General features: G+C 35.0%; 1 protein-coding gene across 1 annotated transcript in view; it reads right to left on the bottom strand.

Moving 5' to 3' along the window:
* Positions 1-3731: 3731 nt before the first annotated feature.
* The window catches only part of LOC121864137 (FK506-binding protein 2-like), a 28968-nt gene continuing 13322 nt past the window's right edge, over positions 3732-19377 (bottom strand). Inside the window, exons 3-4 of the mRNA XM_042363073.1 lie at positions 15393-15505; positions 3732-5914 (exon numbers count right to left, since the gene is read on the bottom strand). Of these exons, the coding sequence (XP_042219007.1) occupies positions 5756-5914; positions 15393-15505 (272 nt within the window). The 3' untranslated portion in view covers positions 3732-5755. The remainder of the gene's footprint in view (positions 5915-15392; positions 15506-19377) is intronic.

The raw sequence follows: 19377 nt of genomic DNA, 5'->3' as shown, positions 1-19377 counted from the left end.
TATATATAAAATATATTATATGAAAGACAGTCTGGTGCTGGAGATGCCGTGTGGTGAGAAACTTGCTCAGAGGACACGTTCAGTGAGTAATGTGCTTGAGGAGGTATCTGTGCAGGAGCTTCGTTAGAGGAGATGTTGCGTGTTGCTGTCCTCCAGGTTGAATGAGAGCTGGACAGCGAGGAGCTTGCTTGGAGGTGTTGCGTGTTCAGAACGTAGGGCAGAATGAATCTCAATGGAGAGACTGCGAGCTTATATACACAGCAGCCGGAAGTAAACCCTTGGGAACTGCCGGTTTCTTGACTCCGTTGCTAGGGAAGACGTAGCAGGTGGCTGGTTGCTAGGATACTTTCGCATTGGAATGCGGATGTAGTTGTAGGGGAGAGATTCAATTTAAATTTCAATTGTTTATTCCTTGATAGAGGAAGCGGGATCCTAATGCTGTCACTAGGTACCCCTGTACAATGTCACCAGAAGCATCTGGCAAGTGTGACAAGTATATACAGTATAAATATTATAAAGGGGCTTACTAAAGCCTAATGGGGGAGAGATCCACTACAAAAAGTCAAGGCCGGTAACAGTGTTAACTTTAAGGTAGGTTAGGTCACAATGTTTAGGTTAAAAGTACAGTAGCATAACTAACAATATAATTTATGGAAGCAGTGTTGTGATTGTTTATCAGATGGAGGTAAGGTTCATGTGTTTTGGTATAATATTAATGCCTTTTTTACAGTGCTAATGAAGTACGTGTGTATTTATTTCTGTTAATCACATATGTGATGTTTTTAGATGAAATTAAAGCTCATATCTTTCAGTTCAAGATAAATGCAAATTTTTTGAAGGTGCAAATAAAATACATATATATGTAGTTCAATGCAATTTTGTATATGAATTTTTTTTCAGATGAAGTTCATGTAAAGTACAGTTCTGTACATATGTATTTTTTTAAGTTTAGCATAAAATCAAAGTATTTCATATGAAGGTAAAGGCCAGTTATTTATATCAGAGCAACACATGAACATACAGTATACATAAATTTCTCTTTAACACACCATACAGCTGGTACAGTAGTACAGTACTGTATGATGATCATCACCATTTTCGGCTTCCTTTTGAAAAAAAATCTGGTTACTCTCGTGTTAAAACTAATTTTATGCTATGAAATCACCATTAAATTTTTTTTTTCCATATTATTAGCTACAGTATCTTTACGTATCTTATAAAAGTTTTCTTTTAACAGTTCTCTAAGGCATCTACCTGTAGATCTGAACTGGTGTTTGGAATCTGAGCTTAAATTTCTATCGCATTATCTGACTTTGATTTACGTAGACTTAGATTTCTAGGATAAAGTGTATAGTAGTAGGGGGTATTGTATATTGGTTTCTGCTTGAGGAAAAAGAAGGTAAACATCACTGACCTCCTAGTCCATGAAACTATTTATATATTACCAAACACTTTAAAGGACTTGTTCATCAACACCCTTATTTGTCAGCCTAATGCAGTAAAGAGATTTACAATATTGTACAGTATGTCTGAGGAAATATCGGTAATCTTGTTGATCAGAATTACACAACCTAAGCACTTCCAGAGCATGTTATTTTTAAGATTTTTTTGTTTTGTGTTCTTTGGCCTTTCTGAGGGAATTGTTTATCAAATACTGTACATACTGTAGTTTATGCAAGTAAATCACTGTAGGTGCGCGTGATCTAGGTATATGCTGATAACCACAAGGAAAGAAGAAAACACGAAGTTCCCAAGCGCTTTCGTGTAATTCACATCTTCAGTCTGTACTCACCCCTGAAGATGTGAATTACACGAAAGCGCTTGGGAACTTCGTGTTTTCTTCTTTCCTTGTGGTTATCAGCATACTGTAGTTTATGTAATGAGGAATTTTACTCGTCCAATTCCGTTGACGGGGGTCATGGTGTCATCGAGTTTTAAAAAATTTGAGTAACGAAGAACACTGCACTACAGTTCTTGATGGGGAGGTGTCAATCAAGACAGCCACTGAATCAGGGAGCTTGACAGTGAATGTAAGGTTCTGGGTGGCAGATCAAAAAATGAGAGGAAGGTTAAACAAGCTAAGGAAAGAGAATAGTGGTGTATAATTGAGAGATTTAAAGAAATGCTCGAGACAGGTAGAAGATGAGCACATGTAATGGTGTTGAAAGAGGAGGGAGTATGATAGTCTGTTGTATGTAGGGAGTGATGAAAGAAAGGAGGCATACAGGGTAATTGGAAGGAGGTGAAAGAGGAGGAGGGGAAGGCTGTCACACGGTTTTAAAGAGAACAATACTGTTCTTGAGGGAACTAAATGGGGTTAAAACCAAGAGAACAAATGGATATAAGTTAAGAATGAAAGAGGAGATATATACTGTAGCAGAAAAACAGAGGAAGTTAAAAGGAGTGAAATTATTTTGGATAACTGTCAGCGTGAAAGAGCAAATGGTCGAAAGGAAGGAGATGAGAATGGCTTTACGTAAACTGTTAGTAATAAGGGATCCGGAGTGAATGAATCTAGTGGAAGGTGGACTAGTGGCGTAACAGATGACCTGAATGTGTAAGACAGAAGGTTACCTAAGGAATATCAGAAAGAATGTTTACAATATTTCCTGGAAAAATTTAAAAATTTAAAAAGAATATGTCTGTTAAGTACAGGTATACATTAAAAAGAATATGTCTGTTAAGTACATGTATACATTAAAAAGAATATGTCTGTTAAGTACAGGTATACATTAAAAAAAATATATGGTAGAGTTATTGTTGAGAGAATTGTCGTAAAACTAAACATGTTTATTAGTGGAAGAATAGTGTAGGTTTGGAAAAGGAAGAGGATTTATGAATAGAGTGTTTACATTAAAGAAGTGAAAAGGTTCTAGAGGAGGAGGACAAATTTGTTTGTGTCATTTTTCAATATTAAAAAGAAAAATGCATGTACCTGTATTATAAAGGAGAAAAGGTATGAGGAAAGTACTGTGGAACAAATGGAGGAATCTATTAATGTTGTCCAGAGGCTTTCAAGGTAGAATGAAGATAATGTACAGTGTAAGGATGTGTAAAGTCACCTTGGTTATTTTAATGTTTCCATGGTTGGGTTAGTGAAGAAGATGTGAAAGTAAGAGTGATGGGGAAGGGCTTTAGTTAAATGAGTAATAGTACAGTGCACAGACAGATGGCCGTGCTGTGGAGGACTTCGAAGAAAAGTTACAAATACAACCCCCCCCCCCCTGTATTAGTCAAGGAGTCAGAGTGTGTACAGGTATTTGGAGAAAGCCTCTATGGTTAATGTTAACTACAGTATTGTAATGTGATAAAGAAAAGAGGCAGAAATAATTAAATGTTAGTTTGAATGGAGATTTAGTGGGGGGAAGCAGCGTGTTTTAGGGACCGTACTGTATTTATGAATGGACGTTAACAGAAGGAACAGTGAATGATGAATTAAACCACAGGTGGATGGTAGGACGGAGAGGAAACATTAAGAGTGATATGGAAAGATTAGGTGAATAAAGGGGATGGATGATAGGCATTGTAGTGTAAATCTTGTTGTCACATGAGTTGAGGAGAAGGACTTGCTGCTGATGGGTGATTCTAGGTTGAAGCAATGGGGGTAAATCAGATTTGGGACCCTGATGTGGTACTTGAGACCAATTTATAAAATCTGTAGTTTATCTTTGTTTTATTGTTATGGAACTAACAGGGATAAAAGAATCACTTGTAAAATCAAACCACCAAAGTACATTTAAAAAAATTTACTGATTGATCAGAGTACAAAGTTAGTATTAAAATCCAACAAGAAAATATAAATACAAATCTCTATGTCAAAATTTCTATAATTACAAAGTCAGCTTATTGGTAAGAGCTAGATTAATGCACTAGGAATGTCTAACTGCTAGGTACAGCTCGCTCAGCACACCAGTCGTCTTTTTCAGGAAATGTCACTCAGAATTCTATTGATTTTTATATTTATAATCCAGTACTTACTAAAGTGGGTCTTCATAAATATTAAAACTATACATTATTTCAAATTCTGACAGCCAATCCCAGTGTAGCATATGGACTCACCTCTGTGACTCAGTAATAGAATATATAACACAGTACAGTACACCTTTCATCAACCAGCTCTTATCAACTGTTCTAACACTGAGCATTGGGATTAAATTTTCTATGGAAAGCCAAACAGTAACATGATAAGAGTGTCTGCTGATTTATGACATTTATACATTCATACAAAAGCTGCTACAGACATCAGGGACTCATCTGAATTACAGGAATATTAAAAGTGGATAACATTCACTTCATGCATATTTTTGTCTTTCTTTAACGTATAACTTGGAAGCCACAGTACTTTTGATTACATGTTTTCATAAGTGAATACATTACTATAGGATATTTTATGAGTAGTTGCAAGTATACATACGGTACTGTATACAGTATTGTATATGCAATTTAAAAGTAAAAATATAATAAAAACGTGTGATTATAAAATACTGTACTAACATGAGTTTTGAAAGCTGCAACAACACTTTAACCCCACTTAAATTATATATATTAAATAAATATAGCTTATCAAAGCTGTGTGAGGAAATAACTGTGATGTTCTTAAAAAAAATTTGAGACTTAAAAAAGGAAGACTGTAAGCTGTAGTTGCAAAATAAATCTTACCCTGGAGTGTTCATTGCCACAGTTAACCTTTGCTCTGCATTTAAAAACACTAAATTATCTGGAATCTATTATCAAACCATAACATTGTTAGAAATGGATATATACATCTGTGGCTTAGGATAATAGATGAAGAAGGTCATTCACTTTTGTGGCATTTTAATTTTTAGCTTATAATAAAATAACAAGGAGTACAGTACATACATTGTGAGGGGCGGGTGAAACTTAAGTGTGATCTTGCACAGTGCTTTACACCACCATAAAAACCTTGTACTGTACCATGCTAACAGCTCTGCAGTAAGGTATATAGTAACTTAAACCATGCTGAGAAGTTTCGGGAGGGATATATAGATGACACTTTAGGATAACAATATATTCATCCTTGAAGGTGTAATAGAAATTATATAAAACATATAACAACTCTTTAGCATTCTCTTGTTAAAATTATATTATGTCTAGACAGGAATATTAAATTATAAAAACAGTTCTAAAAATGTTGTGAATAAAGTGTTTGTGCATAAAAATTCATTTCACATTGCAACTGTACATAGCATCTAGGAGAAGCCAACAGGTATAAAATTGGACAATTATTAGTATATACAAGTGAAATTGAATGCACCCTATGAGCAATTACCATCAAGGCTTGGGCAAAAATTAATATATATCACATTAAGCCCAAGTCCACAATCATATCGGCTGGACAGTGGAAAAATATCATCTCTTATCTATTGACAAACTGGATCTGTGGAACCTAAATTCACACTTACTTTTAGTCTCATGAATGCAGGTAAAGTTTCGAAATGGCAACCATCCTTCCCATTGTTGATATCACATCCAAGGCAATGATGACTGCTACATGGGACAGAAATGGAAAACTAACAGGCGGGTTTAAGATTCCTACACATAGTCTTAAAGCTCGACTCACTATCCCTGTTATATATCTTATGAAGCGAATTAAAAAAATAAATTACTTTGGTAATTTCATTAAAAAAAATTTCGAGTTATGAGCATCCCTATGTTTAGTTTGAGAAAGAAGTAGAAGCAATCCCATATTAATGCTTGGGATGATGGATGCAGCTCCTAGTTGGCATGTGGAGGCTCAGAGCTCATCATGCTTAGGTCCAGAGAATTCCTCATGGGAGATGTAGCCATCCCTGTCCTTGTCTTCGTGATGAAAAATCTCTTCCGTGATCTTATGAGGATCTTGGCCCTTTTCAACTTCCTCAGCGGGGATCTGAGTCTTGATATAATCTAGCACCTGAGGAAAACATTGAAAAAACAGTGTGAAGATAGAAAATAAAACAGAAGAGATGAATTAAATAATAAACTTCAGTATAATGAAAATAATAAGGTATGCAAAATATAAACAGGGCAATAAACAATAGTTGGGCAGAACGTAAAACATGTGCATTATGTAAGGTCACGGAAAAAGAAGTACAGTAATTGTTTGTTTCTCAGATGCCGCTGGGCACTCGTGAAACCCACAGCTGAATTGATTTCATTGCCTCTATAAAATACAATTATTAAATTTTTATTTGCTATAGATTGAATTTCTGGCTCAATTATTTTATTTTTGATCAGGTTTGGTGTACTGTACAAGCATTACAGAATGATGAGTGTTTGGACTATCATATTAAATTTTGTTTAAAAAACAAGAAGTTTTTTATATTTGTTGGTTTATGTGAAGGTGATGCATTTGACAAAGGCCAGAGAACCTTTATAGTACATTCAAGAATGTAAATTCATATAACTCCAAGTCTGTTTAGTTTGTCAAATGAGAAATATCAGTGGAAGAAAACTGATATAATTATTTTAAATTTGTCAAGCAAAATAAATATTTAAAATCTTTACCTTCTGCAAACAAAGTATCTGAGAACCAAACTTTTTTCACAGGGCATAATGTGGGATTATATATATATATATATATACACTATACTGTATATATATAAACAGTAATGCTGAAAAAAATTAAGTAAAAGGTAAAACTATAAAATATACTGTACAGTATACAGATAATAATTTCAAATAACAGTGAGGAAATACAGTATGTCAAATTCCCATTGTATGTAGTACATACAGTATTATGTACTGTAATATACAGTATACAGTACTGTATACTGTATAGTAAAATTGGTGTGTGGCCTTTTGAGAGGGAATATTCGATTGAAAAACAACCATTATTATTAAAAAAAAATCACGGAGAAAAAGACTAAGGTATAACAGGTAAACTACTGCATATTAGTGCTCCTAGAATGGTCTAAGTAACTAAAGAGGAGTTGATGAGAGTATTGTGGTGGTGCTTAAGCATTCTATTGTACTGTGCATAGTAGGATGTGGTCTTTGTTTGGAAGGAAGTACTGTACTGTATGTGTAGTCTATCTTGTGACTGGTTGTAAGGATGCACTGATGTTCCTCTCAATCAAGTTTATGTGGAAAAAAGTAGGGAAACAATTACAGGCTGTTCTATTTCAGTAAAATTGAGGGATACTTTCCAAGGGAATTTAAAAGAAAATACAGTACCGTACTGTAGCAAAGTGAAAGATGAAATAAGGAAAACATAATTATAGGAGATATGGACTGTACATACATAATACAACTTCTACAGACCTACAGCATTATGAACTATATGAATAGATTTCCGAGTTTAAATTATGTATTAACAAGCTACAGCAACTGAGAAGAGATTCAATAAAAAAGTGGGTCCTGTAGGACAGATAATCCATTAGTTGTAGTACTGTATATAAAGAGTTTAGGGAATATTAAAAAGTGTAGCTGGTATTGTACTCACTGTTACTGATTCATAGTGGAGTTCACTGGGGCATGAATCGGTGACCCTTTGTACATGAGGCAAGCTCTGTATTCACTCATCTACCTCACATCAAGAACTATTGTAAGTAAAGCATGTATTTATATAAATACAGTACTATAATGAGTTAGTATTTTGGGAGAAAGACTGGTGTGATATTAAGATGTAGTGTGTATTACAGATGCTAATTGCTTAATAGGTAGAGAAGTGAAGACTCTCATCATGGTATCATGGATAAAGGAAAAAAATGGTGATGTCTGTTTAAGTATTTAAAAAATTTTCATAATGGATATGGCAGAAATGTTTGATATCATCATCAATACCATTTTTCACACGTGTGGGTTAGCCATGTTTGCTTGATGGCATGGTGTCCTAGATATCAGTCAGGCAAATTTAAAGCAATGTTTATGGCATGATGCCTTCCCTACTGCCAATTCAAATTTACAGAGTGGGAACAGGGCATTGTATGAAAGATCTTCAAAGATGAAGAGAGATAAAGTATACTGTTACTTATGTTAAGAGAATACAGTAAAGTACAGCACAGTAATTTGTTAAGGATTGAGTTTTTTAGGAAGGTTAAATTAAAAAAAAAAAAAGCATGTAAATCATATGAATAAGGGATATAAAAGAAGAGGCTCCACTCAATGAGAGGGAGATGGAAGAATAAAGTTAGAATACATCAGAGAAAGAATGCAATTACTGGTATACAATAATGAGAAAAGTGTATAGTACTGTACATGTTGGGTTACACAATGAATATACTGTAGTACTGTATATATAACAGGAAATCTATCATATCAGGCAGTCTGTAAAGTACCTGTGAAAATATTCTATTTCATGTTGTGTATAGATTAGGTTAGACTAGATTATTTAGCTGAGATTTGTGAAAATTTCATTACACACTGAACCTAACCTGACCCACCGTAAACTAACATTCCCTAACCTTGCCTATACACATGACATGGAACATATTGAGATATTTTACAGATTGCCTGTAATGCACACACACACATACTGTAGATGTGACAGACATTATGCAGTAAAAGCTTAATTAAAAAGAGCAGTTAAAACTTATTTACATATTAGATTTGATTGTTCATTTGCACCGTCATGTCTGTAAAATAATAACATTACATTCATCCAGACTTTACTCAACCAGTATTCAAATATTAAGTTGAATAATTAAAAACTATAATGGATTTTATAGATGAACATTACAAGAATGGAGCCGCATTACTTCTTGGACATTTAAGTTAAAGTTAAAGTTTGATTTCATTTCATTAATTAGCATTGTAAAAGTATACAGTACTGTACAGTAATCTAGCATGTACAAAGCTGGACATCACACTTATTTTTAAGGTCACAAAGACTCATTGGTTTGTGCTGGGGACACATTTCCTATGTATATTACAGAGATACATCAGCTGGTTTATGTATCTGTTAGGTATTTTGAAAGAAAACTTTATTAAATGCTAAAAAAGTGGTAAGCACTCGCAAGACAAGTCTTAACACAGTACAGTATTGAGAGAAGTACAACGCAAAACATTGTACTGTAGAACCAATAAAAATAGTCCTGTACTACCATACTGTGGCACAATTATTTTATTAAATTGAGAATATTGCTGGGATCATTCAATGAAACAACTTGTGGTCACTTAGGATTGTTTTTACTCTAAGGATCTCGGTTGAACACTATATAACACAAATGACACTTAGATAATACACATATACTCACAAGTAATACAACAAGATATGATCATTTATATCCCACTTCAGAAATTATTAAAGTACAGTACTGTATTCAATTTAGCAGTTGGCACCTCTGTACTACCAGGTTAATTTGAAATATTGATGAGAATTTTGATGCACCACTTGTGTGCCACTGAGGATCTTTTCTGTCACTTTAGAAGTACAGTACTGTGTCAACTTTGTGAATACTGGATAAATGTAGAATAATCATTAAATGGAATTACAGTATAAGCTGTGTTGAGATAACTTAATCACTTCATAAATTTGTAAAATGTACACAACTCAGCCCAGATGACCACTCATGAGAGGTGAATTTGACAGTATTTTGGGCTAACAGGTGGCTGCATTTGATGTTGGTTGTTGGAGAGATATACAGTACTGTACAGTACCTGTACATATAAATTTATTAATAATGGATGCAAAGCATTTGTATGCATAAGTAGATGGGAATTAGCTTTTGTAATCAACTGCTCAAGATTGCAGTACTGTACTGTACTTTGTATATCTGAATAAATTTGAGATAATTGTTTTGGTGGCTTAAAAAGAGGAAACTTAATACACTGTACAGTACAGTATACAGTATATATAAAGATCATAGTCATTTTTTCCTTGTGGCTAAGCAGAGGAAAGTTATAGTAACAGTTAGAAAAATCATAATGTAGATATTCACTATGATTAATTGAAAAAGAAACAGCTAAAAATTATATACAGTATAAGGAATGCACTACTACAGGTATCCCTCGCTATACGAATATTACCTTATACAAATTTCCGAAACTGACATCACTATTTCGAGATACAAAAGCTTACCCCGCTTATAAGAATTTGGGTTCAGGCAAAAATTAAAACTGCGTGCTCCAGGAGTCAGCTGGGACAGCCATCGTGGGGATAGATGAGCAGAGACGTAATCTCGCTCATTGATCGTACCCCCTCTCCCTCCCACAGCATATCCGACAATTCCATGTCTTTCCTTCCACCATTTGTTGTGAAACATCTTCAGCTTTCAGTACCACTCCCTCTACCAGTGGATTTTTTTCCACTCCTTCCACATTTGGTGTGGCTGTGGTGTCCTTGGCCCTTACTCAGCTCACCCCCTTGTGGTGGTGACCCCAGACTGCCCTCCCATAAGTTATATAGTATTTTATAAATGTTTTTTATGTGTTAGGTAGTAAATTAACATAGTTCTGTACTATTTACCATGAGTTAGGTAGGTTTTTTGTTTTTTATGAACCAATTTCATGTTATTGGGATATGATATTGGGTATATTGAGGGATACATGAAAGTGATAATTATACTGTACCTGTACAGAGCACGCTGGTACAGTACTGTACAGGTAATAGTTGGTTGCTGAACATCCGGGTTACAAACACCCGCTCACATGATTGCAATTTATGACCATGTCTCAGCTTTTTTAACTTTTGTTCCACTCATACAATCACAACTTTTTCGAACATACTGTACAGTCACCAGTCAGTGAAACACAGGTATTTGAACTTTGGAATGCAGGAAAACAAACATGGCAAGGGTGTACTGTACTACCCATCGCTTGTGTACACAAGTGTCCTCCCGTAATGTATCTATTTTACTTGAGTAGTGCCTTACATGTATTGAGCAGAGTTGTGGTTTTACAATGACTATTCATTTGGTGAACATTATATCTTTTTTTGTGCTAACCTTAAACAGTGGGTGACAAGCATAAAGCATTTGTCAGTGCCCATGGTAGTCATTTATGTACATTGTTCCTGTACTTGTGTTTTATTTTGCTCATTTAAATGATTTTACACATTCCCGAGTTTTTCTTCAATTCAGAATTCTGTAGCTGTGAGTTACAAATATAGTTACATGAGAGTTTTACTCGTTCCATAACTTTAAACTTCTTCTATAAAATGAGTGACTATTAAATAGTACTTTGGAGAAACAGTCAACTGTACTGAAGATTTAAATATCTTCCTCTTTCCATAAATTGACATGAGCCAAGTTTCTGACCTAAGGAACTAGACAGCACAACACCAACTGTGTATCAAAACTTTCCATATTTTGAGTAACTCCAAGAAACACACAAAATCACATTGACACAGCACATAATGAATACAGTACAGTATATGTTACTTGTATTCATACACACACAGTAAAGAATATGGCAGGTTTATATTTTAGAAAATAATTATACGTACTGTATATATCTGTAAAATAGAAATCATTACAAATATCTATCACACTGCTGTAGGTCTTACTTCAAAAGTTACCTTTAAAATTTCTCTAATGAAACTTTATCAATTTTGCATACACATACCTGTACAAGAAATATTGCATTGCTTTATAAAATATAATTTATACAATTTGAACTGATAATTTATCAGTTCAAATGATATTATCATTTAAAATATAAAACAACTGACTCATAGATATTTAATGCAGCATACTGTACTTTGACACCATTTTGCTCTAAATTTTCAAGATTTTTTTTTACTCTACTGAATCTGGAAGGCAATTACATTGTGGCGGCAGTGATAGGAATATCAAATACTGTAACAGATTTGTATTTACACTGTATTATCATAAGTTTATGAAATAATTTACTGTATATAAGTATAGGGTACAGTAGAGTACATGAAAAAAAGCAATAATCTACTCATAATCTGTATACTATAGTACGGGATCTCCATGAGACCTGTACTGTTATGCCTACACATTCTCCTCAGTAATTTAAGGAAAAGGCATAAAAAAATGTACATAATATTAGGCTACCCAAACAATTACTTTGGGAGTTAGAAGCTGATAATGTATGCCAGTTAATATGCAAGGACAGTAGCTGGTTTATTGTGAGATGTAGTTCTTAAATTTTTTTTGGGGGGGAGGAAGTCCTGTAGAAAAAGTGCATCTCATAGAACCCTTAAGTATGAATGATTGGGATTTTTAAAAGAGATGAATGTTGAATATAGCTGAGTGGAAAAAAAAAAAACTTGCTACTTGGGGGGATGTATACTGGTATACAGTATATACACAAAAAAAATCCCACTTCTTGAAGCTTCTATTATACCAACGGAATTATTATATTAGCATCTCGTGTACAGTATTACCTAACCAGGGTCTACATTTAGTGACATTAGCTGAATCACTTGCATTTTCAAAGACATATTTACCCACCTAAAACAATTATTCTATTGTTAGTTATTATCATTTCACCTCTAATGGCAAAGTTAACTCATACCTCGAGGGAAATTGCGCATAAAGGTTAAAAACGATAAAAGTGTTTGTTAATATTATATATAACCTGTTATTCGAGTGTTTATAAATTTTAGTTATACGTCATATAAAACACTATATAACTTCTTATGCATAACAAAAAGCAAAGTAAACGCGTGGTATCTAAAAGACTTTTAATTAAAAAAGCGATTCAAAGATTCTCTCGTGACAGTCTATTAACTCGTACAACTAACAGCTCTATACTGTATTGGTGGATGCGTTTTATCTAAGCTACAAGACAAAAGCTTTTAAATATCTCATCTCACTCAGTAAGTCAAATGAAAAGCCCATTAAGTGATCCAGTATTATCAATCAAGAGTACTGTACTGTACCATCCTCATATCTGAAGGTTGGCACCACAGTTATTAGGACATACATGATAGTGAAACTGTACCTATCCAGTTCTTTGCATCTGTTCCCTTGACAAACTAACCTACCGGGTAATTTATCATCGAATGAAACTTGTCTCTCCAGTTAAAACTCCACTTTTATACGTAAACACCACCAACACGATATTCAGTCATTACTGTTTTGACTGAGGGATATGTACAAGATTTATTTTTATATTTAAATGATGCTCTATTATTGTCTGGTGATATACTGTACAGTTCTTCAGTGATGGTAACCAGTGCAAATGTTGCTATAAATGTTTCTACAAAGTTTCTTTATTGGAAAATGTCAGTGGGTCATACAGCACATATACATTAAGTTGAGACTCATCAGTTGTATTTAACTGCAATGGTCTTGGTGAATGCTAAGCTTTAATTCATTATTAGATAAACACTACAATCATACAGCAACGTATGTTTAAAACCATTGCTTGTAATGTCTGCCTGCTGCTGCCTTTGATAAATTAGTTCAGCTTCTTTAAATTTTTCATGATGTTCTAGTGGCACATTTTACTTCAGATGGGAGGTTAATTATGTGTCAAAAGTTGCTAATATCATCATCAGTTGTTGTGTTACAAGACAATATCCTTTCCTATCATTGAACTACTGTATTGTATTATAAATGTTGGTAATGAGAGATGTGGGCAATACCATTAACCGATTGTCATGGCAGCTGATATATAAATGCAGTACCGGTATATATACTGTATTAAGTCAGTCAGTACACAGAAAAAACTACCATGAAGTGCAAGTTGAGACACTAGCATAAGATACAAAATATTTCCCATTAAAATTACCCAGTATAGTATATATCAGCAGTGTGATTCCTGAGTACTGTATAGCATAAAGGCTAGACCCATTGTACTATACCAAAACATTTATGGATTATTTAATTATGAGTGTGTGGCAAAACTCTTCAGCCCTGTGATGGGAGATATGACTTGCAATACAATTTACGTACTGACTTGTAGAGAATAAACACTTGGTTACCATGCATGATGTATGTTAACCTCCACAATATATACAGTACAGTATACAGTATGTGAAGGTTGATACTGTAATGGATAATTGTACTTGATGCTTATGAAGTTTAAGTGTGTACTAGTTAGCTTTGGTTCTTATTGAATGCTTCCAGTTTTTCCATTATTGTCATCATAATAACTATACAGTATGAAAATAACAATGAGGTTGATCTGACTTCAAAAGCCCTGAATATACAGATCCTGGCAGGTCAAAATTGTTTAAAGGTACTGTAGTATTACAAAATACACACCAGTAGCTTATTACAGTACATACAAAAGGGGAGAATCTCAAGGAAATTAAAAAGACAGCAACAACACACAATTTACAATAAGCAGATACAGGTATCTAGTCATTTGAGGTCGATGTAAAAGAAAAGGGGGGGTAATAAAATTCATGAAGTGTTATACATATACAGTATGTACACATACAGAATACTGTAGTGTGTGATAGTTTTGTAGGGAAAATACAAATAAATAATTTTCAGTACAGTACAGTAATTACAGAAAAGTCGTGTCTTGTTATTTATCAGAATTTTTTTTCTGCAAAGCCTCCACATAAAGTAAACAAAAGTCCTGTACTGTATTCCATGAAAATGAAGTCAGATTTGCATCAAAGGAAGATTGTGAAAATTATTGAGCTAATATATATATTAAACAAATATTTAGCAGAAATCAGGGCAAATCATCTTGGTAGCAATATTTGCAAGTGCCAAAAAAAAAAAAGGAAAATATGGAAGAAAAAAAGCAGAACAGGGAACATATGAATACCAAAAAGGGCGAGATGTATGTAAGAACAAAACTGAGCAAGATTTCAGAGATTAAGATGGAAGTGGAGGAGAGGTTACTTTGGCTGTGTTTATGCTACTGTACAGCATTGTGAATGTTGGGTTGTCTTGTTGATATACTTTACCTTTGGAATGATAGGATTTTCTAATATACAGTATTATAGAAGTAGATTTTTAATTCGACAATTTCAATGAGCATGCTATGTTAATATGACTGAGGAAGTACCGGGTACTGTAATGGGAGCTATGAACTTGGACAATGTTCTGATAAAAATTTGGTGATCGTTGCTTTTACTGATATTATTTTTTAAGAATAAATTTAGTTTTTGTGAGTTGGTGGACGGGTTCTACACCTTGTACCACTGATAATTATTGCTGAAGGATCACAACATATGTGCTGGTAGTTCTGAGAGAAAATGGTAGAACAGCTATTTATGCAAAAGCATAATAACATTCATATATTCTTGTTAATAGAAAAGACAATTTTCATGGTACGTACAGCAGTTGTTTCTTCTTGTAATAAAAGTTTTCAGTTTTCCAATGTCCTTACTCGTGGGATTCCTCTGTCAAATTAATCTCCTGGAATCCAGCATAATCATTGCTCTACCCTCATTAATTTTGTCCCTTCAGGATTGTCATATTGAAAAAGTAGAGCAACCAGGGGAATAATAGTGTTAGTATGTGCCAAGATCCTGGCATAAGCTTATGAATCCCCCTGCCACCACTAGCACCGCTCACCTCCTCCTTAGACAGTTGTGAATCATCATCTTCGTCAATCTGCTTGAACACGTTGACCAAAGGTGGGGCATCATCAATTGAGATAAGTTCCACTTCAAACACCAGTGTGGCACCTGTAAAGGCAATGTGTTAACAAATTAGGTTAAGGAAATAATTACGACAACTGTACTGTACCTGGATATAGCAATTTTTGTAAAGCAAATAAGTTTACAGGACCAGAGAAAACACTAGTGGAATTATTATTTATATCCACTCATAATTTTTTAAGTTAACATTATTGTGCTAAGAAGTTACAACAAAATCACAGATTAAAGTATCTGCCATAATGCTGAAAATGGAATCATGTCTTATTGAACTCATGAACTTTCAAATTCCATGTGACATGTTAAATCTTATCAGGCTAATCTTAATGCTATCAAGATATGACTCCAGCCATCTGCAATTAGTGACATGCATACAGTCATCAAAAGTAACATTATCACTAAAACTACCAACAAGTCAGAAGCAAGATTCTAGTTTTGTTTTAACATGTACTTGTCTGAAACAATGTTGTGTGTTGTATATAGTAAGTTCCTTGTCCTGTTAACCATATAAGAATATCAGAAAAAAAAAGCTAGTGTTTAAGGGTAAAAACAACAACTTCCAACAAAATGTTAAATTTCAAATTTTTTTTAAAGGAAAATGGCATTTGTTCTTGCCACAATTTTACATAATAATGTTCATAATACAGTACAGTACTGCCACAACTTTAGTTTTGTATATTTCTAAAATCTTCATATCTAATGTAATAAATTATATATTTATAGATTCGCACACTCGACTTCATTCCTATGTAAAAATATAGCATTGTACAGGATAATAATAGTGTAATAATAATAATACTGTACTGTACATGTATATACTGTAATAATTATGTGTATAGCAAATTATGTGTATAGCAAATGCATGTACAGTACTAAAGTTTGCAATTTAGGTTAAAATTATTTCAGCTGCATAAAATTAAAGAACTAGTATGGTACATTACTAAGCAGTAAAAGGGATCAATTATATTGTACTGTACCTTGCTGTAATTTGGACTCATGGCAGAAATATCCCTCAAGACCTAACATGTGTTTGTGAAGGTAAACAGAGCCAGTATGAAGACTGTCAAAACATGTAGCCTGACTGTGGAGAGGAGCTCCCCTTCTATTCTTGGCTTGTTCTTTCACCTTACTTCTGGCACCATGTCTGGTCTTTGTTGCACTAATAATTGGTAGATGCATCTTTCTCTTACTATTGTCGTAATTTCCTCACAAAAAAATGTTAATACGGGTACAGTATTTCTTGACACTTGGTAATATCAAAGTCTGTAACTTGTTATACTGTACTGGTAAGAAAACATTAAATGATTACTTAAACATTTGTTGGAAAATTAATAAAATACATTAAATAAGAGCGATATGAAAAAGGTATAGTACAGTACAAAGTTTTGTTTTGAATAATAATATGGCTGAACGTGGTACAGTATACTTTTAAGTTGAAAGAGTGCTTACATCTGCTTGCATGCTAATTCAATATTATTTGGTTAAAACAATTTAACCTTCTGTCATATCATATGGCAAGGTACCTTATAGAGTACAGGTATGGTACAGTTCAGTTAGCGTCCACTTAACTTATATGATACATTCCTAAAACCCCTCAAGTTAAGCAGAAGTACAGTACAGTACTGTACAGTATTACCCCGCTTTACGCGGTTTCACTTTCCGCAATTTCTCATTTACGCGGTGCCTCGCCAGAACCGAACTTTCACTTTCCGCGGTGCATCTACTCATATACGCGAGAAGCGGCGCGGGCAGGATGCGCACAAGGTCGCCCAGTCATCAAAACATTACCGAGTTCTTCACCCGCCACCTACCACAGCCGGCCTAAGTCAGTGATAGTGATAGTGAGGATATGGACTTATATGGACTTTGAGGGGTTTGACAAAGAGGCCCTGCAAGCCTATGTGGTGGATAGTGATACAATTGATACAAGTGATACAGGTGAGGGTCAATAATCTGCCCTCTGCCTCGGAACCAACCCCCCATTCCTGTGTGCCCAGCCATCTTTTCTACTAATGTAAGTGTTAAAAAAACTAATATTATTGATATTTCTCTTAATCATTAATTGTGTGTGCATACCATCATAAAGTTAAGATAATATTTTTACTACAACATAGTTGTGTGTCGTCAAAAAGTGGAGTTTGGGGGTCGGGCCAGTCTCGATTGGAATTAATCCCATATGTTCTGTTGTTCACTTTACGCGGTACCCTGTGGGTTCAATTGACCGTGTAAATCGGGGTACTACTGTACTGCACATCTCAAGCAGGGGCGATTCTACGGGGGGGCCATGGCCCCCCCCAGATTTTGGGCTGGCCCCTGGGTTGGCCCCCCCACTTTTTATTCTCAAAATTGTAATTCCAAAAACATTCCCAAAACCAGGAAGTGAGTCAAGTGACTCAGTACACAGAGAAAGTGACGAAGAACTAAATCCTGGAAACATCCGTAAGTTCCTTAGATTCACTGCCAAGCATGATCCTGTTATAGCTGGTCGTGTCAAAAGTGGTCCAAAGAATGAGAAATACACCAGTTCTGCGATACAAATGAGGTGATTGACACGCTTGCATCTATGGTGAGAGAAGAAATTGCAGAAAGTGTGAAATCATGTCATTACTTTTCTGTTCAAGCTGATGAAGCAAAGGATGTTAGTAAAACAGAGCAGTTGCCAATAGTTGTCAGATTTTATGATGAAGTGTCACATTGCATTCAGGAGTGCTTCATTTCCTTCACTCCCATGGTGTCGTTGGATGCTGCGTCTATCACGGACGTAATCTTGAAAAGTTTGGAAAAACTCGGTTTGGATTACAAATCTTCACTTGCTGGCTTAGGATTTGATGGAACATCAGTCATGGGTGGAGGAATCAGTGGTGTTCAGAAACGCATTCGTGATAAAGCTCCTTTTGCCTATTATGTACACTGCTATGGACACAGGCTCAATTTGGTTTTGATCAATGCTGCTAAATATGTGCCTCAAGCGGCCGAATTCTTCAGTCTGCTTGAAGAACTCTATATCTTCACTTGTAACCCTGTTGTTCACGAGAGGTTCATTTTTATACAATGAGAAATGTTCCCAGGAGAACAAGTCCGAGAACTGCAGCATCTGAGTGATACACGGTGGTGGTGTCGGGCCACCTCATGTGAAAATGCTCTGCTGCGTCTCGAATGCATAGTAAGACTATTGAAGGAGACTTCTGCAGAAGACACTGGAGCACGAGCCGTATCCGTTCGAGGTTTACTTGCGCAAATAGATGCAGAATTTGTCTACTTTTTGCAGTTTTTCTCAGAGATTCTTGGAAAAGTTGATAAAGTATCACAGCAGCTACAGGACAAGCAAGCAGACTTAGGAAAAGCAGCAATGCTCATTTCGTCGCTCCGTGAAGATCTAGCTTATAAACGCCACTGTAACTTGATTGAGCATTACTCCAAGAAGATTGATGAGCTCGAAGAGAAATGCAGCATTTCGCCAACAAAGACATGAAAGCGAACCAGAAAACCTCGACAGAATGATGAATTCATTGTGATGGAAACGACCGGTCAAAGATCTGACGTGAGTCATGTGCACATTGACATCTTCTATGAAATCCTAGACTGTTTGATTAGTGAATTAGACAGGCGTTTCTCCAATGATTCCTGTGTAATTTTCTGTGGGATTTCAGCTCTTTGTCCAGAAGGACAGACATTCTAGTCTGAAGAAGATTTGAAGGCATTTACAGTTACATACTCAGTCAATCAAAGTGATTTACAACATGAGATGCCTCTGGTGAAGAAATTGCTCGTGAAGGAACATAAACAGCCTTCATCGCTCGTGCAATTTATGTCATTTATATGCCCTTATAAGGCTGCATTTGACTGTTTGTATAAATTACTGTTGATAGCTGTAACTCTCCCTGTTACCAGTGCTTCATGCG

The sequence above is a fragment of the Homarus americanus genome, unplaced genomic scaffold (assembly GCF_018991925.1).
Source record: "Homarus americanus isolate GMGI-L3 unplaced genomic scaffold, GMGI_Hamer_2.0 scaffold26351, whole genome shotgun sequence".
Lineage (NCBI taxonomy): Eukaryota > Metazoa > Arthropoda > Malacostraca > Decapoda > Nephropidae > Homarus > Homarus americanus.
Note: the sequence above shows the minus strand (reverse complement) of the source record. Positions and strands in the feature narration are given on the sequence as shown.